The sequence below is a fragment of the Anomalospiza imberbis genome, chromosome 3, assembly GCF_031753505.1.
Source record: "Anomalospiza imberbis isolate Cuckoo-Finch-1a 21T00152 chromosome 3, ASM3175350v1, whole genome shotgun sequence".
In the NCBI taxonomy this organism is placed as follows: domain Eukaryota; kingdom Metazoa; phylum Chordata; class Aves; order Passeriformes; family Viduidae; genus Anomalospiza; species Anomalospiza imberbis.
The window spans coordinates 72,346,596-72,371,171 of NC_089683.1; the positions used below are offsets into that span (position 1 = coordinate 72,346,596).

The 24,576-nt window shown below is 39.0% G+C and overlaps 1 protein-coding gene across 1 annotated transcript; it reads right to left on the reverse strand.

Annotated features, from left to right (window-relative positions):
- Positions 1-243: 243 nt before the first annotated feature.
- ABCB10 (ATP binding cassette subfamily B member 10) lies at positions 244-24,228 on the reverse strand. Its single transcript, XM_068185090.1, has 13 exons — positions 23,511-24,228; positions 15,950-16,150; positions 15,404-15,606; positions 13,659-13,793; positions 12,120-12,266; positions 11,233-11,368; positions 8,729-8,824; positions 6,064-6,273; positions 5,721-5,800; positions 3,795-3,975; positions 3,510-3,553; positions 1,948-1,982; positions 244-1,399 (listed from the first exon to the last, which is right to left on the reverse strand). The coding sequence occupies exons 1-13, from the start codon at positions 24,211-24,213 to the stop codon at positions 1,108-1,110; spliced, it is 2,463 nt and encodes an 820-aa protein (XP_068041191.1). The 5' UTR covers positions 24,214-24,228; the 3' UTR covers positions 244-1,107.
- Between the last annotated feature and the right edge of the window lie 348 nt (positions 24,229-24,576).

Sequence of the window (24,576 nt, forward strand, 5' to 3'; positions counted from 1 at the left end):
TTCATAGCATGGATGAATTTTAGTGTGACCTGGGAAGTTTCTAGCTTTGCAAAATCTTGTGGGGTTTTGCATCTTCAGAGATTCTATTGAAAGACTCTTCAATCAGAAACATGAGGCAAACTCTTCACTCTCAAACATATCCCCCTGCAGTTATTCAAATTAATGTAATGCTGCTATTTTACTAGTTGTCCTTGAAAAGGTTGTTTACTAGTTGTTTCTAATAAAGTAGTTAGGCAAAACTCATGATTTCTATCACTGAAATTTTAATTAACAATACAAAACTTACAGATGCCTTAAAAAGGACAAAAACATATATGAGAGGGCATGTTCTTTCGGATGCCATCTTAGAAAGGAAGTGAAACTAAAGAAATGGGAAAAGAGAAAAAGGAAGAAAATGCATGAAAATTTTAGATTTTCCTATGTGACTTCATATAGTAATGCACTTCCTTTGCCCTTTTGTAAAGTCAGTTTTTTTGTTTGGTTGCCTTTTTTACCATTGGGTTGTTTGTTTTATTAAAGAACCTTCCTCCAACTTGTGCTTTCATACTTTCTGAAATGTGTCTTCATATGTAATTCTCTACAGGAACTGTAGATGGGGATCATAGTCAAGTTCAGAACACATAATCACATTTCAGAACAAGCGGTAACTAGAAGGCCAGTGCAGTGGAAGTCAGACAGAACTTTCAGAGTGTGTTTGTGTCATGCATTTTTGAATTCCAGCATTTTAAGACTAATGACAAGCACAAAACATGAAAGTTCCTTGGAAAGAGAGAGACAATGATATGAAAATGATAAGATTGTCATTTAATTACCTTTAAAATACTGAACTTACTTGAGAATGGAGCACATCTTCATACAGTGCATTACAGCAAACAAGATTCTAGACAGTTTCAAAGTAACACAAGCAGAAAAATCTATGCCCTGAAATGATCTCGGTGTGACAGATATTTTTTTAAAGTTACAATAGTTAATAAAAAGCTTTCAATAAAAAGTTGAAACACATTTAAGTTTCAAAAGAATATTTTGTACATTTTGGAAAAATATAACATTTACATAACTGAAACATAAGTTATAGTCTTTGAAGTTTGTAATTATTCATACATTGTTTCATACATTTTCTTTTAATATATCCTTTTCTCTGGATTGTAAATCTAATGCAAATGTATCATTATTCTGAAGAAAAGCTTGTTTCTGCATTAGTTTCCTGAAAAGTCCATTTGGATTTGCAAGTAGTTCCTCATGTTTCCCACATTCAAGGATTTTACCCTGGCCAAGGACTGCAACGAAATCCGCATTTTGAATAGTAGACAGACGGTGAGCAATGATTAGGACTGTCCTTCCTTCCATCAGCCGGTCCAGAGCTTCCTGCACTAGATACTCATTTTCAGCATCCAAAGCACTAGTAACAAACGGGTGGGGATGGGAGAAAGGAGGATATTTGTTATTGTAAGGCAGGTTGGTTTTGTACACATGAGGCTTATTTTGCCAAAACTGCAAACCCTCTCTATTTGTGGTGAAGATGAACCATTGAAACTGCAGGAAAGTTTCATGAACATGCTCAGTGCTCACATCCAAGTTATAGGCATGACATATTCTCATATGCAAAAATAACCATTGAAAAATAACACCAAAGTAAGTTGGTGGAAAAAAAACACACTGCACAATAAGCCTATCTCTTTTACACTAGGATCTAAGCTTAAACTACAGAGCCAAAAAAGCCTTAAGTAGATGTTTCAAAATCATGTTACATAGTATGATTTTAACTCAATGAAAAATCACAATGTACCAGCTATCATTTCTGCTTTGCATAAACCTAGATAATGTATAATGATATGGAGAGAAAGAGAGAGAGGAAGAGAGAGAAAGAAAGAGAAAGAAAGAGAGAGAAAGAGAGTTCCCAAATCTGAGTTTTACAGGTACATAATTTCTATTTCTTTTTCTTCTTACCTTGTTGCTTCATCTAACAGAAGAATTTTAGGATTCTAAAAAAGAAAGTAAAATTGGTTATAATGACAATTAAACAAGATCTGAATATTTATATCAATAGAGAACAGGATTCATATACCTTAAAACTCCAATTAAGAGTGCCTACTTAATCAAAAGAACTGAGCATCATTCAAAGCATTACTTCTAAGAAATCTAAATGCTAAGAGGACAAAACAAACAACGCTGCTCAACTTTCAAATTTTCCAAACTAAAATAGCAGAATACTATTCCTAGTTAACCATTTGAAAGACACAACTAACGGGGGAGATGATTTTTAAGGCATTCTTGGCAGCACTGTGGTCAGAAGTTCTATGTTCTGGTGTGGCTCTTTCACAGAGGCTCAGCTACCCTCTGCTTGCAGTCAGTCCGCTACATAAAACTGTCTTAGTAACTGGAAGTCACAAAGCCCTACCAACAAGCAGTATTTCACTCACAGGTAAAACACATAGTACTTAAGAACTTCTCCCAGTTGGATTATAAAAAAAAAAAAATAAAATTGCCAGCACTCACATCCCTTAGCAGAATTTACTACTGAATTACAGAAAATAACCCAAACTTCCTTGATAAAGTTGAGAGTAAAAGCTTTAAACTTTATCTGGGACAGACAGGACTCCACTGCACCCCCAGATATCCCAGTATATCAACTACTCATTTATTTTTTACAACCTTTTTACTTCCACAAAATTAAGTCTTTAATCCCATGAACCATATAAAATGCATGGCTTGAAATACAATTGGCTTTTCAGCATTTGTGGTAAAAAGAACAGGTATAATGAAATTCCTATTAATCTAGCAGAACTGGGCATGCCAGGATGCACAGACACCTCTGTGGCTTAACATGAATGTAAACTGTGTTCAGCAAGGATCAGGATCAAAACTCAAAACTTCCAGCTGAGCATCAGCACCAAACTGCCTCCCTGCAAGGCCCCGTGGCTGTCCCTGAATCAAACTCTCTGTTGTTGTGATCCTCAGAAGCCCCCTCAATCTGTGCAGCACAGAGCCTGCCCTGAAGCTAGACCCATACCAATCTTCGAAGAAAAACATGACACTACATTGTGCCTGAAATATCACTTTGTTCCAAATCCAGGCCACCTCCCCTCAAAGCTAAAACAAGGCATCTGAAGTCCTAATAAACTGCAGCCCAGAAAAATTAGCCTATGAATGACAGAGCTCTGAACACAGACATCATATATGCTTTAACAGTACCACATTCTTAAAAGTCTTCCTTCATCCTTGGATCATCCTTCCTCATCTTATGGAAATGGGCCATTATACAATGATTTAACATCAGTCTTGGCAAGAACTATCAAGAAACATGGCTGAAAGATAGGGAGAGGCACTGACATAAAGTAAGCTGTCATTAGTTTAAGCCACTCAGCCCTTTCAGACTTCATTAACATAAAAGATACAGTTTTTCATTTTTACAATATTTTCCTACCTCTCCCATTGAAATACCTCCTCCTTGTTAATCCTTCCTGCCTCCTCCAAGAAGTAGTTAAATATTTGTTTGGGAGCTAGCTTACCTTGAGCAGAGCTCGAGCAATTGCAATTCGTTGCTTCTGTCCACCTGGGGAAAAATTATCAGTAAATTGAAATAGGAAAACAGATGTCAGGTAATTTTAACTGAATGCCTGGGCTGAGCAGAATTAGGCCCATGTACTTTAGTGGGGAATGGAAGTGAGTGGTGGATTCTCTAAATACTTATGGCAGGCTACAGCTTGGAGAAAAAAGTGGTAACAAAAAATGATGGAATTTTTACATCACTTAATAGCATCAAGATTTTTAAAATAAGCAACATAAAGACATACCTGAAAGCAAAATGCCTTTTTCTCCAACTACAGTGTCAAACCCTTTTGGAAAATCTCTGATAAAACTAGCAGCATTAGCTATTTCAGCAACTTTCTGAATCTCCTCTGCAGTCACAGTAGAAGGATCCTCTGCACCATAGGCAATATTTTCAGCAATAGAACAGGAGAAGAGAATTGGTTCCTGACAAATGCAAGCACATAACTAATATGGTAGATCTGTAATTGTATGCATGTGTTATCTAGTATGTCAGATAACATAAATCCCACTTAAAAGCTCCCACTTAGAATATCCATTAAAATAATATGTAAGCTAGAGTTAATTGAATTAAAGACTAATAAAAAACCTCCTCCCCTAACACCTAAATGGACAGTGAAAAACAATTAAAAATTAAGTTGCTTTTTTAACTGACAAAACATAACTCTCAATTCCTAGTATTTTAGGAAGAGTTTAGGAAGAGCTATACATTCAAACATCAAAAGCCCTTCCTTTGCCACATATCATCATAATGGAAGGGATGGAGCACCTGTCCTGTGAGGGAAGGTTGAGAGAGATAGGGCTGATCAGCCTGGAGAAGACAAGGCTCCAGAGAGACCTGATGGTGGTGTTTCAGGACTTAAAGGAGAGCTCTAAGAAAGATGGAAACAGACTTTTTAGCAGGGCCTATTGTCATAGGACAGGGGATGATGGTTTTAAACTAAAAGAGGGTCGGTTTAGATTAGATATAAGGAAGACTTCTTTTATAATGCACGTGATGAAACACCAGAAGAGGTTGCCCAGAGATGGTGGATGCCCCATCCTTGGAAACACTCTAACTTAGGCTCATTCACGGATGGGGTTCTGAGCAAGCACATCTAGTTGAAGATGTCCCTCCTCAAAGCAGGGGGATTGGATTAGATGACATTTAAAGGTCCCTTCCAACCCAAACTATTCTATGATTTGCAACAATGATGATTCTTTCCTAATTTCTACAGAGATTTTGTGGCATTATGTGCATTTAATTTGTACTCAAGCTTGTAATAGAGAACTGTGAGATAGGACAAGTGATGTACAATGGGAAAATGTCTGAAACAAGGTAAGTGAGCTCTGTTTTAAAAGTAGAGTCATGTTCTTTGAATACCAGTATTGACCTCCTATTGGTAATTTAAATGGAATAGATTCTTTCAAAAAGAAAAGTGCCAATGTGCCAACAGGGAAATAATTTTTGCACAAAAGCTTTTGGTGGCATTATTACATAAAGAAGTTGTTTTGAAATACAACAAATACTCAGTTACTCTTATTTTAAGATAGAACATTAACCAGAACATCAGCCTAACAGATAATTATACTGTGAAGTATCTGGGGAGACGAGGGAATGAACATTTTAATTGATGAAATAGTTTATTTTTAAGACACCATTGACTTCCAGAGTCCAGAGGTTGCTAGGAAGGTGACACTATAAAACTAAGTGTGTGCCAACTGTGCTGTATTTTCATGCTTTCCTAATGGAAATTATGACTTCCTGGAAACTACTCATAGCACAGAAGGTCAGTTTTTTAAATGGCTGTGTAAAATATGATTGTGTGACTTCTATCAATACAAAAGGTAATTAAGTGTTAAGAATTTTGTTACTTTCTTCAACAATTAGCAAGCATTAGGTTGGTCATACCTACACAATTTACAGCAATTTACCTTCCAGTCTTCACATGCACACTTTTCTTCTAAACTAACATTTTGGATCTCTGTGATTATGTAAAAACAGACTACAGAATACTGGAACTAACTCTAAATAGTTATTTTTAGAACAAAGCATGTGCAGCAGCACTTATGGTGAGATGGAAGGATTTCACTGAGAAGCAAGATTATGTCTTTTTAAAAAGAAGGAAAGTGAGGAAAAGCTATTTGATCACAAAATTATTTCATCCACGTGGATTTTTCTTCTTCCTTACCTGACTTACTGTTCCAATCTTTGTCCTGAACCACAGTGGATTTAACTGACGGATATCAAAGCCATCAACGGTGATAGTACCTTAAGTTAGGAAACAGTGAAGTCAAGTGTGTTTGACATGTACTGGAAGAGTCTAAACGCACAGCTGAGAATGACAACATCTGGGGAATCACACACTGTACTGGTGGATCAGAAATGCAAAGCTATGCAGGCACCATCACAAGGTAACCATACACTCCAGAACGAGACATGGACCTCAAGCACAGGAACCCCAGCTGTTTATGAGGTTTGTCTGAGATGCAAAGCATTAATTGTTGCAAATGAGAGCTATACACAAACCATACCTGAGATAGGATCATACAGCCGCAGCAGAAGGGAGACAATTGTTGATTTCCCTGTACCACTTGGGCCAACGAGAGCCATAACAGAGCCAGCTGGAATGGAAAGGCTGAAATCTTTGAAAATTGATACTTCTGGACGTGTTGGATAGGCAAATTCAACATCTTTGAATTCCAAAGCACCTCTGAATACGTCTTTGCCTAAGGTGATTCCCTCTATATAACAAAAAATAAAATACAGAAATATGAACAGAAACAAAAATCAGCTCAGCCCTCCTAGAACTTGCTTTACAGACACTCAATAGAAGTATCTATCTCCACGTTAAATCTATGGATAACTGCAAGCCACAATTCAGGACCACAGTGGTTATATTTCAGCCATGAGAGAATCAGTGTGGTATACCAATCATTCCTGAATGTAATTTCAGGTTGCTCACCAGCACAGAACCTGTAAGGCTACCTACAGCAAGAGGGAGAATTTGCATCTTGCTAATACCTAACCACTAAGAACAATCTCTTCTCATATAATGATCTGAATTAGTGAACATACTATAAACAATTAATGCTTTGTAAATTAGGAGCAATGAAATAAAAAGGCATTGGTGAAGGCCAAAGTCCTGTTACCACAGAACACAAAAAGATAAACATTGCAAATAATTTAATGCCCTTTCACCAAGCCACAAAAGTCACCTGAAGCACCCTCCTCTGAACAAGAGCAGTTCCTGTCACTGGAATAAAGCTGCTGCTAGGTTTGTTGCACTAACAGACAATTTTTAGTTTTATTTTCTTCTTTCAGTGGAAAGCATATTTAATAAATTCAAATACAACAGTTGGGCAACAGTTCACTGAAATGAAAATTTCACTTCGTGAAATTTTCCATGAATGAAACCACCATGAATTAACAACTACCAAAGTTAAATAAAACCAGCTTATTTCTGGAACACAGCATTTGACTTAAACAAGTATCTTAATATCATTACTAGAAAAAGCTGATAAATAGTTAAGACAAAGAAACAAATTTACTTCAAGCCCTGTTAAAACCCAGTGACATGTATCCATACAAAGCAAATTAATTGGACAGTGGGGCTGCATTCCCAAAATATGAAGTTCCCACCAACTTTGTAAAAACTGGCAGTACTAGAGCAATACCCGAGTCATGTTTGTTTGCGCTGGAGAAGCACAGCTCAAACCCTTAATTCTTTTCAGATGCAGCACACAATTAACCACAGCATAGGGTAGCACATGCCTATGTTTGGTTAAACAGTAACTGTGGGTAGGAAACAAAGATACTCATCAGTAGCAATCAAGATTTCACTAGTTCTGCTCTTTTTTTTCCCAGGTTCCCATTTCTTCTCCAGGCTTGCAGTTTAATGATAGTAGCACTGGAATGGAAAAGGCAAGAGCATGCAATTCCAGATTCCTTCCTTGACTTTAACCGATGGACATACACATAGTAATGTTTCCACAATAGCCTGTAAACCTCCTTTTCAGAAAAGAAGTGTGTTTGCTAAATCCTTTGTAGCAGCATAATCCTTATTTTTACCACAGTAGCAAGTAATCACTTATCTTAAGTCTCAGGTCCAGTTATTGCACAGTCTATCCATGGCCAAAACACTGAATCTACTGCAATACAGGAAGTCTGCTACCACAAGTCCTTCCTCTATATATGACTGTAAAAATATCTAAAAGCTATGTACTTGTCTCTTGTTTGGGTTCTAGACACAAGAAAAAAGACATTATTATTTCTTCCTAAGATATCTGTTGTCACCAGCAACAACCAGAGTTCTGCAAAAATAAAATCTTGCCCCCTCAAATAAAGAAGAAATGTGGGTAGTATTACTGCAAGGAGAAAGGTGCAAATCACTCCAAAAGCAACACCTGCTGTAGCTGCACATCCATACTATTCCAAGAAGCAGAAGTCCCCTTATCAGCCCTACCCTTTACTTCCTTTTATTCCCCAGTCATACCTCAGTCCCTGATTCCTATGGCAGAACAATCCAAAAATTCAGTTTAGTATGTCTTGCTGAAAGGCCTCAAACTGTGTGTTTGCAAGTTAGGATTCATATCAACATGCCTTACTATTGGCTGATTTTCACTGGATCAGTATGAAATGTTTAAACTTGCAATACTCTTAATTAAAACCACTTGGTTTTGAGAGCTTCTTTGATAATTTCTTAGCCATTAGAGACAAGCACGGTAAACCGTTCAGTGGAAATATGAGATATAGCCATCTCAAAGAGCTCCTCCCTCCTCTCCTTTTTCTTGTTTCCACTCTTTTCACTCTAAAGCTGAATCAAGAGGAAGTAGTGATGACATCAACAAGAAATTCCAAAAAGCTAGAAACGACCATGTCCTCAGTCACATAAATTAGAAAGTAATATGATTTAAAATGATATTCTGAATTAAATGAATAAAAAATAATTAAAACAAAAGTAATTAATTAAGCTACTGTTGGCTACTAAAAGCTTTTGGCTTCTAAAATTTTTTATTAAAGTAATTTTTCATCATCTGTTTCATACTTAGGTAAAGTCAGAAGGATTATGACTAAATTTAGTTTCTTTGAAAATTATGTAAGTCAGTACTTAACATCAGTGTTACACACACTCTTCTAAATTAGTGCTGACCCATAAGACAAAATCAACCTTTAAATAGTAACAAACCAAGAACCCACCATTAAATGGAAGTTGGGGCTTCCTTTCAATAAGTTCCCAAAGACGTCCACCAGCACCTAGTCCTTTCATGAGCTCAGAATAAAAGGAACTTAGACCTAAACAAAAAGCAGAACAGTATTATGCATCCATATGCAATGGAAGACACAGAAGAGATAAAATTAGCATTATACTTTTCAGCAGCAGCATCAAAGGATCAGATATGTAGAGGATTTTTTATTCCAACAAACTGTTAAACTTGTTAAATCCTATCTAGTCTCATTTGAGAGCTGCCAATAACTCTTATTCACCATTCTTCTTTATATCTGTAAAACAAATCACTCTGAAGAAAAGGTTAATACACTTCAGCTTATGTATGCCCTTTTTCATTCACCTGTCAGAAAGAACAGCATTCAACTTTAGAAAAATGGCTTTGCATTCAACCAGATATATTCCCAGAACATTCAGTAGAACAGAGGATTCTGAATGCTCTTCTTTGTCAGGTTTGTACCAATAAAGAGAGCCTGACTGAGTCAGCCACAGCAGAGAGAGGGCAGAAAACCTAGGGCTGAAATGATGCTTGAGAAGATGTGTGGAGAGTAGACAATGGAAAGAAATGTGTGTCCCATGCCAGAATACTTCAAACAGTATTGGAGAAAGCAAAAGCTAAGGACGAGGCCTGCACATTGTACTGGGTCCCAGCTCTTAGCAGATATCTGAATCATCTTGAAAGTAGCTTGGCTGAAGGGCTTTCCAGCTGACATAAACACAGAAACGAAACATAGAACTAAAAATGGACTAGTACAAAGATATAAAATGTCCAATTCTTTAAAATTTTGTGTGCCATTCAAAAGAAAGACACTGATTTAATGATTTTTGAATTCCTGTAAAGTGCTTAAGACTTATTTCAGTAGGGCAGAAAAATGAAGGTGCATATAAAAATATATATAGCTAAATAAATAAATAAATATATATATATATATATATACATACATATATATATATATAAATATATAATGGATTTACTGGTTTATTTTTGCAGAGCAAGAAGCTCAGCTCAAGGTCACAAGTCTGTAAGTGTAGGCAGGGTGTTTCATCATGCTGCTGCTGAGGACTATCTGAAAGTTTGCAATACTAGCCATGGTGAGTAGCTGTCTGCTTGGAAAAAAGAGCTGAAGAATCACGTCCTAGAGCAGGGCATGGCAGGGGAAGGCATAAGCCTCACAGAGCAACCTTGAACTCAGACACTGAGGTTTGCAAATCCACGACCACTCATAAAAAAACACTATATAATATGGACAGCAAATACAAATTAGAAAACATTTCTGTTTTTCATAACCCATGTTCTATGTTTGGAAGAAAACACAGCAAACTTACAACAAAGAGGAGCAAAGTCACAGTTTATGCAGTGAACTTCATAGTTGTCACATCAACTCCTATATGTATTGATGACATATACAGAGCAGACTTAGCATTTGGAAGATTTATATGCCTTGTAGGCATCTAGGAAGGCAGGCCTCTTGTGGCAAGACACCTCCGCTTCAGAGTCCCCACGAGAATGAGCTCTGTGCAGAACTACATTCTACAATAATCTGACTGAGAATTTATAAATATGTTTTTATAGCAAATGAAAGTTAGTTCAATGATATTTTTAGCAGTGCTTCTAATCTTCATTTATTAAAATCAGCTTGTCCCACGTTTTCAAAGTGTCAGGTATCTCTCCATTGACCAAACTTCAATGATTTAAGCAGAAAAGAAAGGGGCTGGTAGTTGGAATGGGTGCCACTGGAATTTTGATATACAAGGAAGCAGGTTTGTTAATTTTTGCCCTCAAGCACATCTTTGTGCTCCCCATGATATCAGGCCTAGTCTTAAAAAAGAAAAAGCTAAATTGCCCTCCTAGTCTGTCAGAATTAAGAGGCTCATTTTAAAGAATGCTTCCAGTAAGTTGTAGAGCTTCTGAGCAACTTATCTTCATTTTTGCCCGTATGCAGCCATGAAGACAGCTCTGACAAAAAGATTAACACCTTGTTGCTGGGCCAGTAGATTACAGCATGTGGGCTTCTAGGATGAGTCAGTGAGTAAGGAAAACCAGAAGGTTAGCACCGAGTGCAGTATTCTGCTGGCACTTTGTTTACTCTTCCAGTTGAGGACACTCTATACTGAATTACAGCTAAATGTTACATGCCTTTCTAAATAGAGTATGCTTAACATAGACCCAAATATTTTATTGCTTTACACAATACAGCGAGTATCTTAATTTAGATACTGAAGAAAATTAAAGTAATACATACTGTCACATGCACACATTGAAAAAAACTACTTTTCTTTTGAGGAAAAAGAAGGCTTATATTAAGTTACAGATTATTATTTTCATTAACTCTTCAGAAAAAAACATACGATTTCTTGAGAAGTTCATTCAGAAGATTTTTTTTAGAAAGTCAGATTTTTAAGAGCTTTTTCCCTCCCACCCCTATAATGACTGTAATGCTTTCAAGTGAAGAAAATCTAATTTCCCATTTCATACCTCCAATGCTTATGCCAACCCAGAAAGCATACATGAGGAAAGATGAGAGTTCACCAACTGTCATGTAGGCACTGCCCATTAGTAAACCTCCTTTGTATAACACTGAGAGAACAATTAAGTTCCCAGAAAGGCCAGTCTAAGGAAAAAGGAAAAAGGCAGATTTTGTCACATACATCTTAAATTTCATCCTCTAATATGCCGTTTCAGAACTTTCCTTGTAATGAAAAGAACTCTCAGAACTATAGCTATCTAGACTTTTGGAGGACTGAGGTAAATTCAACAATTCTAACATAAAGCCAGCCAACAGCCAGCCAGACATCCAGTGGCACTGTGCTATCCAGCAAGTGTTCAAAAAGCAAGCAACATTTTTGGCTTTTTTCTTCCCCATGGCGGAAAGGAACACTAAATATTATTCTCAAGCATCATTACCAAGGAAGAATTGATAGTCTGCAGTTATGTTCCAGTTTTAGAATTCAATTAGACAGTTATGGAAAAATCCAAGCCTCCCTCCCCTACCTGCGCGCTCCCCACCTTCCTATGCATTGATGCTCCTCTCACTGGGGAGCCAAACCTCTAAATGCTAAGGGTAGGGGAAGGTTTCCACTGGTTTAATTCCTTGAATAGAAGGTGTGGCCTCAGATAAGTAGTCCCCAGCTATGGGGTGTGTTGCAGAAATTGAGGCTTAAAGTGACTTTATCATACCGTTTTATCTTGAGATGCAGTTTCACAGCAATTTAGACTTATTTGAGTCCAGTCTTCCCCCAGTTTTATGTATGTTCAATTTATTCTCAATCATTTATTTGCAGATTTTTAAGTATCATCGGGAGTTTTAAAATAATTGACACTTTGCATAACATGGTTGGCTTACTTTAATTAAATACACTTACTGCTCCGAAGAAGCCTGCTCGAGCTAGTGCCTCTTTTTTAGCCAGCTGCAGCACATAATCAACTTTATTTGTATACTTCTCCATTTCAGCCACTTCTTGCCCAAAAGCTCGAACTGTTCTGATGTTTCCGATACGTTCTTCAGCCAACTGCATTGAAGCAAAGCACAAAACAGATCCACAGAGACACACAATTTGAAATGCTCACATTAAAGAACATCTGAAAGTTAAACCAATATCACTTCACTACTCTATCTATCTTTGGATAGCACTGGAAAATTTCTCATGCCTTCCTCTCCCCACCCTAAACCCCTTTTTTAAAAATTCTTTTAAGTTAAAAGCAAAATGCATGCCCAAGCAGTTGAAAAAACAACCCTCAAGATTGCCTTAACTACTAGCAGAGACAGAAAAATATAAAAATAGGGTTAAAAATTTAGTGTGAACAACACCCATAGGGAAGTTACTATTCACAATATGCAATAACAATGTGGGAAGGGAAAAAATAAAGAATATTCTGTTCCATACTAAGTCATGCAAAAAAGCCTGCAGTTATTTCCTAAAACAATTCCACTCATTTGATCAAAGCAATGCTGGGAATTAATTTAGCCCAACTACTAATGTCTCATTTCAGCTCAGTATTTTAACTTCCAAACAGCAAAGTATTAATTCTAAAATACCTCAATTGTTACCAATTACACTAAGTTGCTACTGGACATTGTGGTGGTCTTAGAAAAAACAAGTTCCCCCTTTGTAAGTAAAAGTATGAAACAAAAAAATAATTCTCCTTCTTTCATCTCCCATTCAACCTGAAAATTTGAATGGAACACAACAACTGCTTGTTCATATGAAGTCCCACACCTGATTTACAAAGGCATGAGCTTCCCATCAACACAGTCTGAGGAAGACAAACAGAAGAGGGCTAATCTTCCTTTTACACAGTTCTGCAAAGGATATCCCAAGTTTATAACAGCTGACAACTGTGACTATGTTAACTACAGCTTTCCTAATTATATTTCTGTGCTTTATAATAATGTTTCCCCACCCTAAGACTTTGAGAAAAATGTTTAAGAAACAGGCCCCATAAACATTTAAGAGCTGAAAGTAAAGTCAACCATCAGGGATGCATTTCAGAGACGGATTTGCTAGCAAAGGAAGCATTCTTCTACTATGCTCCTGGTAGCTTCAAGCTCAAAACCGTAATCCAAGAAAAGTGGTTTCCAAATCCAGGTACCAACTTCCACAGGACTTTATAGGCTGATTTTTTTTTCCCTCTCACAAAGCTAAAGCCTAAGCTCCTTGTAATTTCTTACATTACCAAATTCTCAAGGCCTAGTATCTCTGTGTTATATCGCTACGGACAAAGGAAGTATGGTTGTTTTTGAGATCTGTGAATAAGTGTTACTGACATTTACCTGTCATACTACTCAGGTGCAAAACTACAGGGTCTGAACTAACAGTACGATTATCTTCAGAAGATCTGTAACTTTAGAGATATTAATCTAAATACATTAAAGCAATTTTAAAGTTAACCAGAAAGGTTACCTGTGTTGCTTCTGCAAGAGAATCTTGAGTCATTTTAGTAAGCTTTCGCAAGTATCTGCCATAAATCACAGCCAGGACAGCCAAGGGTGGCACAACGCTCAGAACAAATGCAGCAAGGCTAGGGGAAACAAAAAACTAGAAGAAAATGGTAATGTCAGAGTTTAGCATTCAGATTAAAAATAATCCCTGGAATACTGAAGTGCAACTTCGCTTGCTACTTTTCTAAAACTAGTAGGGATTTAGTGCTGCCATGCTTTCATTTATCATGGTTTAATTTTTTTCCAGGCAAATTATGCATTCTTCCACAGCATTTGGGAGGTTAGAACAAAGGACTATAAAGTTATCTGGATTTAATTTCTAGCTTTCTCACTGGCTCTCTGTGTGGTCTTAGTCAAGCACCTTAACCTGCCAGTAAACAGGTCCGCCAGGAAATCTCTTGGGGTTGCTGAAAGACATAAGCTATTACACAGTTTCTAAAGTGCTTTCAGAACTATTAAATAGATGGTGTAATACAGAAGCTCTGAGTAGAGAAATATCATACAGTACTTCTGGGTAACTGAGGAACAAACAGATGGAGTCACCAGTACTCCCTAGCACCCACGAATGGGTGGAACAGGATATTTCATTTATTGCTGCAAAACTTATCGATTGTAATGATCATCATTAAAGCACCTAAAGAGGTTCTCTTCATTAGATTTACTGACAGTAGATCTAATGTGTTTTAATTTCAACTTGCTTTCTTACTGAAAACAAAAACCCCCAGAAATATTAAAAATCGACATAATTGATAGGTTTTATAATTATTTAATAATATCTTCTTCCTTTCCTTGGCAAGCTTTTATAGTTCTCCTCTTACAACTGTCTTATGGAAGTATTTTGGGGCAGAATGCATTACATAAAGTTATCTCATTTTATCTATGGTAAGATAAAGCCTCAGAGTCCCTTTGTAAGAGAGTACAGAAAGCCATTCTTATCAGTGACAAAATATTAAAGCTTTAAAGCTTCATACTGGAAACTCTTAGCAGTTTCTAATAATGACAATATTGGATGCTTATTTTTATGAGGAGACTATTTGCTGTCTGTTTTTAACTCCAAGTAGACAGCAGAAATTACCACACCAATGCATAAGCATAAAAAAATTAAGGCCACAAAAAAAACACCCCTCAAGAGAAGTCAGATGTTCAAGTAATCCAACTGACCACCAAGGAATATTAACTGATGCCCTGCACTGAAGCCTTCATTAACAAGGCTCCTACATAAACATATTCTTTACTGACAGACTAAAGCAAAAATACTAATACTTGTAAAAATCCTCGGCATTAATTAGATATGCTGTGCTGCCTTCGCTCAACCAGAATCAACCAACTTGAATGATTTTCTATCAGGCCCTTCATACTGTATTTTACCTGCAACCATGGGAATGTCATCACTGATTTTAGTATCTTCAGTAAGAACGGAATTCACTGATTTGCCTACTACATTTCGCTTGAAAACTTTGGGTAGAAACAGTAGTTAATGTCAATCCATCATCCTCCAAATTTTGCTTGTGAATAAACATCAAGTGGCTGGCTATAGGCAAATCACCTATTGCAATAATCTCTGCATCTGTTGTAGATAACCAATGAAATACACTTGTTCCCAAGAACACACAATTGTTACTGAACTGACTGGCTCACGCTCACCTAATAGAACTGAAACAAATGTAAAACTACAAGTAGTGTCAGGCAAGTAAGAGACCACCATACCATCATTCCAACCCCCACAGATGCTTGTGCTCCTGCCCTGAGCCCATCTGAAAGGTTTTCAGTCACTGAGCGGCCCAAAAGGGCTGTATCTGAAGATAAGCGGTTTATCAGCTCTCCTGTTCTGGTCTTGTCAAAGAAAGCCATTTCTTGCTTCACAATAGAGGAGAACATGGTTGCTCTCAAACGATTCACAATTCTTTGTCCTGTCAAAAACATAAGTCAGTCAAGCATGACACAAGAGACTTTACACAGACATCAACAATATAAAAATCATAGGATTGCACAGCACTGAACAAAGCACATTACAGGGAAGAGAGTCTGGTAAGATGTGTTAGATGAGATCTTTAAGTTCTCACCTAACAGCAAATAAAAATGAACAATCATTCCAGCATACTTATCTTTACACTATTAGTTTACCTTTGCTCTGGTTAAAAAAAGGTACCGATTCCAAAAATCATCTCTTGGCCATTGCCAAGAATTTGTTTAAGATTCTGACTCTGTGAAAAACAAGATTACTCTCAGTACCACTTTTACTTCTGCTTTTACCTGCAGTCTGCATGAGGTAGACACGTGTAGCATTAGCAGCAGCACCACATAAAAAGATTCCACTCAGCAAGGCACACAGGCTGGTCAGGCTGTCAGTGAAATCCTCACTGCGATTTGTATAAATAATGTCAATAACTTTCCCCATAAAGAAAGGAGCTGACATGGTAATGACACTGGAAACTGCCAGAAAGCCAACAGCAGCTGCAAATCAAGAAGAAAAAGGAAAGTTATTCTGAACTCACAAGATCATTAATAGTACAAATGAAATGATTTTTCACTTGAAACTTCTATTAAGCTTGCAAGTGCCAATTGAAATAATCAGCAGTCTTTTACACCCAGTTCTGAAGGGGGTATTTTAAGCCACTGTATAAATTAATTTAGGCAAGGCACATTTTAAGACTCTGAAAAGCCTCTGTATACAATCAGTCCTGGAATCACTTCTCTTGTCTAACCTTCAACAGCACCATCCAAAAAGGTTAACTTTTCACAGGTGTCACTCTTTGAGAACACTGACAGTTACCAAATTCTCACACATAATCCTTCAAATTCTGTTTGGTTTGGGTTTTATTGTTCATGCTTGTCACTGTATGGAAGCTTCCAGTTGTCTGTTTTTGAGGTAACAATGGACTGAAGTAAAGATCTGATCTGAGAACTATGGAATTTTATCGGGAAAAAACCCAAACAAATCAAAAACCAAAAAAAAACCCCAAATTTTATTTCCTCTTAACTGATACATTTTAGAATTTATTTTTATTTTAAATTTTATAAACATCCATTTTGTTTTACTCTTTACTATTGTTGGCCTAAAAGAAAAATAGCATAAGTCTTAATTAGAAGTATATTTGCTGATGAGCAGAGCTCTTGAATTCCAGTTGCAGGATAACCCAGATTTTTGAAGGTGTATCACAAAATACGAAAATTACACTGGGTCAAAACTTAGCATTTTGAATTAAAATCTGCAAAGAAATTTCTTGAGCCAACAACAAAGTTTAATTATAAAAAGACAAGCCAAGCTTGGAAGGCTGAGAGCTAGAAAAAACCACATCTTAATTGAAAACTGAACAAACTTCATATGAAAACCACAACAAACAATGACATTGATATAGCATCATTTTCCAAGAACTAACCACACACTTACAGCAACCATTCATACGATTGCTGGAAAACTACTAGCACATAATGTCTTTGAAGACAAAAAACGTACTGTGCTGAAAGTCCTGAAGTTTAGTTCCATTCTACCGAGCTTCTTGTATCACTTGAAGACAGCAGCCAGCCTCCCTATTGCACACTGCTGTAAGCAGTACTTCTAACACCTGACACACTTGGTTTGATGCCTCTTACCACCTTCACATACACATGGAAAAGCTTTGTTTCAGTTTCTGCTTGAAGTGTAAATACAGTCATGTGTTTATAAGGAAGAATTCAGAGTACAAAAAATGCATAGCTGCAGCCTGTGCTTCTTAGTCAAGATTTATTTGCAATCTTTCCCTTGTGTTACAGTCCAGCCAGCAAGTGTACGAAAGATACAGGATTTGGATCTTTAACTTGAAGCTATAGAAACTATAAGAAACCAGAGGAGAAAGTGAAAAACTTTCTGGTGCAAACTTATTGATCTATGCCGTAGGCACATCTCAAAAGGATATTACTTATTAGCTAAAAATACCTGAATGACCTTATTAACAGCCTGGCAGCACTGGTGGATTCAAGCTGTGAAGCAGCAGGGGAAAATCCAACAAAACCCAGGTTATTTCCTGTCAGGAAAAGATGGTTGGTCTCCAAGGCAGCTGGAGATGGACAAAAGCGTTGATTATAAGCACAGTACTGCATGGCAGCTCAGTGTCCATTAGTCCAGACAATTTCTCAGTTATGGATGGGACAGTACATATGAACTGCAGATATAAATATTCACAGAAGGAAGAGGACTGTATAGCTAAACCTCTCATATGTTTCTGTCTAGTGGCTTGAATTTATCTTCAGTTCTTCTTCATTCAAAATAGCACAGGTTTCACTGTAATTACTTCCAACAGCCTTAACTGAATGAAGAGCAAATACTAGTACCTAAAGCAAACTGAAAACTACTGAACTAGGCAACATGCATATCTTTATTAATTTAATCACAAATCACATGTAAAATAAGGTTCCCTAATTGAAACTCTCATGTTGATTATACCAGCAGACCAACTAGAAAATAGCACAGTTGCCAAGTGGATGCTCTTTTTTGTTTCTTTTAAAATGTTGACTAGTTGAAAAAATAGGAACCAGCAAACACTCATTGCATTGCCTCATTCAAAGGAGCTGTCATGGTGATAACTGGCAGAAGGGAGGAGTTCAGTGTGTTCAGCAACCAGAGACGAAGATACTCCAGTGACACTAAAGATTGTTGCTGATAGAAAAAAAGGTTGGAGTAAACTCTGTAGTATTAGTTTCACATGGCTTACTCTGTTACCCAGAAAATCACATCAAACAAAGACCCAAAACACACTCTTATTTTTTAAATTAATTTTTTTGTAGGCTCTGAGATGACAATAAAGAAAATGTGAGGCAGATCAGTGGAACTTATAAAACCAGGATTTCAAAGTGGCAACAGGAGCAATGACAAGGAAAGCTGGCTGCAGCAGCAGCTGAGCAACCCTCTTGGAAATGTTAGGCAAACATTTTGCTTGTCTGCTTGCACAGAAATCCAGATTACTGCCCAAAGTGATGCCTTTATCACTATTAAAGATCAACACACTCTCTGTTAAGGCTGACATGGCTTGCTTTTTGACAGCAAACCTGCAACTTCCTATGAGGACAAGGTTGCTAACTGATAAACCAGAACATTTACAAGCAATAACTAGGCGAGCTGTCAAAAATCTCTCTTCAGAATATCGACTAAGTGATTCCAGAGAGTCATAAATTAATTTTCTACACACAAAACCAACACCAAGACAGTGAATGCTTCTAATTTTGCTGTTTTTTACCAGAACACCCTTCTCACCCGGTTGAGTATAGTATGTGGAAGAGTATGAAGACAAAATACTTGCAAGCCTGTTTGGTGAGGGGCTGTTTTGAAGACAAATACATAAAGATTTTACCACAGATGAATTAAGATCATCCAAGCCAGTCAGGGATGAAAGACAGAAAAATGAGGTATTGATGAGATCTGGCAGTGCACAGTAACCCAGCAACAGGTCACAGTAGCTGGATTTTACAATTCCATTAGCTATGAGTGTTACCTCCTGAAATCTTTTAGGACCTGTACTGGTTTCATTTAAATATGGGGGGCTGGTGGGTCAGAAACAAGCTTTGGATTTGTGAGAAATATCCTTCTACCAGTAACAATGAATGTCTGTCCTTTACCAGTTATCTGTGCAGTTTTATTTAATATGTGGGGAAATTTTAAGCTGAACACTGACTGGCTTTCCACAAGGGCATTTGGAGTGCTGAATAAAACCTACCACGTTATAATGTGCATTCAGGAAGATTGGGCTCTTCAATTGTTCTTTATGGGAGAAATATGTAGTGGTAAATTTTACATTTTTTGGTCAAATCAAGTCCATTTCCTCTTGGTGGACACTGGACCACAATATATTTGGGTATCCACCCTGCAAAGAGTCAGCTCTGCAAATACTTGCTACAAGATAAAAATCTTCTTCCAGGGTACACTGTGAGCACTTACTGATGTTTTGTATAGTTCTAGGTTAGGTATGAGTGGTGTGATTTTCTTTCTGTGTTAAATTCATACACGACAACTGCACTGCATCTATTATTATGCAAGAACTTTTTAGAACCACCCTCCTTAGAATGTTAAGAACAACTGTGTTACTGTGCTCAGAAAAAAAAAATACAGTTCGCAAAATGCTAGAATGTAACAGAATAACTCTAGGTTTAGAGGAGAAAGTACGGCTTCTTTTTTTTCGGCTTTTTTTTTTTTTTTTTTTTTTTTTGCTTTAACAGTAAAGCATTTAACTTGTTCACATTTATCATGTATAGAAGACAGTCTTTATGTCAGACCAACCTAGCTATTACTCCTTCTATATCCACAGTTCACAGAAATAATGCAGCAACTACATTCCCCAAGGAAATGAAGGTCTAAGCACCTAACTGATCACAGTGATAAGCAGCTATTGTTTCTGCAATGTCTTACTTAAGTAGCTTCGCTAACAGTTCACCCCCGGTTTAAAATAAACAATCAATTACACAGAAAAACAAACTTTCTGTGATAAAGCTGCAAGGCTGCTTGGACCTTTTGCGAGTTTCATACCAAACATTGACAAAATCAGAAGAAAAACTACAGGGAGAAACAACAAAAAGCATCTAGCTTATATTTTATTGGCGCACCGCACATGAGAAAACACACAATGAGTTACCTCTATATATATATACAGTAGGAATTGCGATTTTAAAACCACAAGAATTGCCTTCCAAAAAACCGAAGTGCATTATCTGGTGTATTTTTAAAGTAAAGTAAAATCCGATTATGAATAAGGCAGTGCTCTCCTGACTTAATTGAAATTTTAATCTGTAGGAAAGCAGCTATTACAAACTTGCCAAAAATTACCAAATAAAATATCTGAGATAACATTTCTTGAATGCCTCTAAAGAAGACCGGTGTACAAAACAAACCTTACTCGGTGCACATAAAGTTTGATAGAGGGAAAGGGCACACTTTGCTATGGGATTAAAAATTTCAGAGTTCCTTGTGCTTACTTTACAATTCAATACAACTATTGTTTCCTTCGTGTGTGGTTTGGATAAAGTGCAACAGACAGATTCTCACGGGGAGAAACAAAGAGGCAGGAGGATATAAAAGGGATCATTTTAAAAAGGCATTTTTGTGGTCTCACACACACACAGCAGGATTTAATAATTCCAACAATGGCGCTGTCCTCTTCCCCAAGACCTGAACTTAATCGAAGATGCACGTTTACCTTACCTGGGTAAACCAGATCGGACAAAGAATTCCTACAATTACTCCTCTCCTTTGTTAAACCTGGACGGTATTACGGGGATTTACAAACTCCTAATCACTACACAAAGCTATGGTCGCTAACAGAGTGAATTCCCACCATAGTATTCGGGCTTCTTTTTACCACTTTAATTGCAAACAACAAAATTTGACACACATGTCCCATTTAAAATACATTCATAGCTCTACCCGACTGTAGAAGTAATTGGACATGGAACACATTACACTGATACTTTTTTTTTTTTTTTGGGCAGTATGACATTTGATACATTTATTTTCATTCCTAGGAGCCTCCAGAGGGTCAGACGCTCCTGCTGCAAGAGGTGCTGTGCGCTAGCACATGGGAAGTTTGGGCCAGAGCACGCCCCCTCTTCCTGAGCCATTGCATGGTGAAGAGGCCCTGCACAGAGCAAGATGGGACCTTCTGCTCTGCTGCCAATCACAAGGGGAGCAGGTCACCTTCACCGCTGCACCTGCACCTCATCAGCTGACACCACCTCCCCAACACACCAAGAGGGGTGAAGCTAGGCTTGCTCAACTTCCTCATAACTCATCCTCCGCTCCCACTGTATTCCACTGTCCTTACGGCAACCTCTTCACCTTCTGTGGCTGTGAATTTCAACTCACAACTGCAAGGAGCAGACCATCACAACTCATGCCATGTGAGATGCCAGAAAAGGCACACAGCACTCCACACCGGTACTACTACACCCCTATGTTACCAGCCGCCCGTTCTATAAAACACAGAAAATCTGGAAGAACTCAGCCTTCCTGCAGAACTAAACAGCACCTGTAGACCTCTGAAGAGATCTCACAGCATTTGCTTAACGGCTATATGGAATCGAAGAGGAAATTAAATGTTTTACCCTTGGTTCATTGTTTCATATAGTGAAACCATTAACCTTCCTCTTTTTTTTTGAATGGAGCAAACCCAGACATACTAGGTTTTTAAGGACTAGTTTCTCAGTACAGAGCTGAAACAGGAACAAAATGCAACTATTTAAACATATTTCAGATACAATGGGTACATGCAATTTCCCTACAACCACCTACAATGCATTTTACCCATATTTGTTATCCCTGCACTCTGTAAATGACCAAAAGCATTTTCCCTGCCAGCTTTTCCATCACCCCACCTAATTACAACTACAACTTTTCCCTTAAGCATGGTGTCAATAAAGAAGAATCCTACATAAATTCACTCCTATCCCACAGTGAAGACCAACTGAACACTAAAAAGCAGTTACTACATTTCCATATTTTTTCCATCCTTATAACTTGATATCGTAAAGTTGTTGTGTTAGGTTTTTTTTAAACCTTTTAATTGAGGCTGTTTTGTTATCTCAAAAGACAAAACTGCACGTAGCTGATTTTTAGTAACTGTGATAGCTGATTACTTAGATAAAACCATCAGCAGACTGCACAGACTAAGGATGCTTTTCTCTATTTCAAAACATAATTACAAACAAGCATACCATAACCCTGCCTGTAATAAACAAGCTGGCAGTAAGTGCTCAGTAAAGTGAACTATATTAAATTTTCAGTTATTTAGAAGCCTTGGGTCCTAAAGGCCAGCCTTAAAATAACTGATTTATTTACTTGATTAAATTTAAATGGGAAAACCACAGTCTTTTAGAACTTCATTGTAAAACCAGCAGGTAGTCTAAAATCTATAAACATTCATTTGGACCCAAATTATGTTGGCTATATAATAACAACAAGTAATGAAACTCTGTAAATATCCACTATGAATAAAATCTTGTGCAAAGTATTTTCCACAAACCACCTCTTTATACCTCTTTATATGTACAACTACCTCACCTCTCCTCTCAAACACCATTTACTCATTCTATGGGAACTACCTCAATTTTTACAGAGGACTACAGGCCTCTCACTCATGAGACAGTGCACATGCTGTCTGCCAATAAAGATACCTTAGAAAACCCAAAGCACATAATAATTTGACATTGTTTTCTTACCAACAGCTATTATCATATTAACCCATGAGAAGCAATATCAAGAAAAGTTTGTTTATACTACACTGAAAATATCAGTGTTAAGGATGTAATTTAAGCCACCGTGTTTTGGTTTCACCGCATAGACGCTAGAAAAGAAACTATTTTCAAAACATCTTACAAAAGTTTTAAGCAAAAAACTTATTTGGGGAGACAATTCCGATTTATTAAAAAAAACTAAACTCATCAAGTTCCCCTTTTTACTCAATTTCATGTAGTCTTGGGCCCAAATTTATTGCAGGTAGATTGTGAAGCCAGTGCTGAACACGCACAGAGGCATTAAACAAACGGAACCGAGTTCTGTTAACTTCCAAAAGTTTTGCCTTCCCTTCAAAAACCAACAGATTAAGAGACGGCAAAGTGACAAGAAGGGGGAGAATGTATGTTTTTAGCTTTTCACACGTATGGAAGGCTCGCTCCAAGACTCCGCGCTGTGCTGGGATGCTGCCAGCAGGGCCGGTTCTCCAGAGAAGCACGACCTTCTCCTTCGCCCCGGCGGCGGCCGCTGCCGGCCGCGCACCCCGGCCCCGGCAGCCCCCCGGGCGGGGCGCCCGCCGCCCCCTCCCGCTCGGGCAAAGCCCCGGGGCGGCCCCGGTACCTGTCAGTCTCCGGCGCTCGGGGTGCGCCAGGGCCAGCAGCCTCCGAGCCTCGAAGCGCGGCGGAGTGCCCGCAGTCCCCCGCGGCGGCTCCTCGCCCGCCGCGGTGCTCAGGCAGCGCGGGGCGCCGCCCGCCGCCGCCGCGGCGGGGAGGAGGAGGCGGCGGCGATAGGACGGGGAGCCCGGCGGCGGCAGCGGCAGCAGCAGCGGCGGCAGGGGGTGCGCCCCGCACCTGCCGGGCGGGCGCGGCGGGGCGCGGAGCCCGGCGGCCCCGGCGGCTGCCCGAGCCCAGGGGGGCGGCGCCGCGCGGCGCAGCAGCGGCAGCAGCCAGGGCAGGCGCGGCGCGTAGCCCGCCATGCGGCCGGCGCGGCACCCGAGCTGCTGCTGCTGCGGTCGCAGGTCCCCGCCGCGCGGGTCTGCGGCGGGAGGAGGAGGAGGAGGCGCCTCCGAGCCGCCGCCGCCGCCCATGGGCCAGCGGCCGGGAACCCGCGGCCGCGCGGGCCCGGCCCGGCCTGCGGCGCGCTGATAAGGCTGCGGCTGTCGGCTTCCTCCCGGCCGCCCCGGCCAGCGCCCTCTGCCGCCGCCCGGCCCGGGGAAGGAACCGGAGGGGGTCCAGGCCTGCCGAAATGGCGCCCGAGAAGACAGAGGGGACCTCGCTAATGCGTATAAATAGCTCAAAGGCAGATGCCAAGAGGATGGTGCCATACTTTTTTCAGTGAGACGGCGAGGAGCAGTGTCTGTAACTGAAAGCCTAAGAAGTTTGATCTCAGTGTGAGGAAGCACTTTACGTTGAGGATGGCAGAGCACTGGAACAAGCTGTCCGAGGAGGTAGTGGATTTTTGCTGTCTGGAGACATTAAAAACCCACCTGGATGTGTTAATGTGTCACCTGCTTGAGGTGACCCTGCCTTGCCATGGGGTTGGACTCGAAAGTCTCCAGCGGACCCTTCCAACCCTAACAAGTCTATGATTGTTTGAGCCTGCCCTGCCCTTCCCAGTGATGGCAGAGACCCACCTGGGAGGGAAGGGGAGCTGAGGCAGCCGATCCCAGGAGAAGAAAGCAGGGACT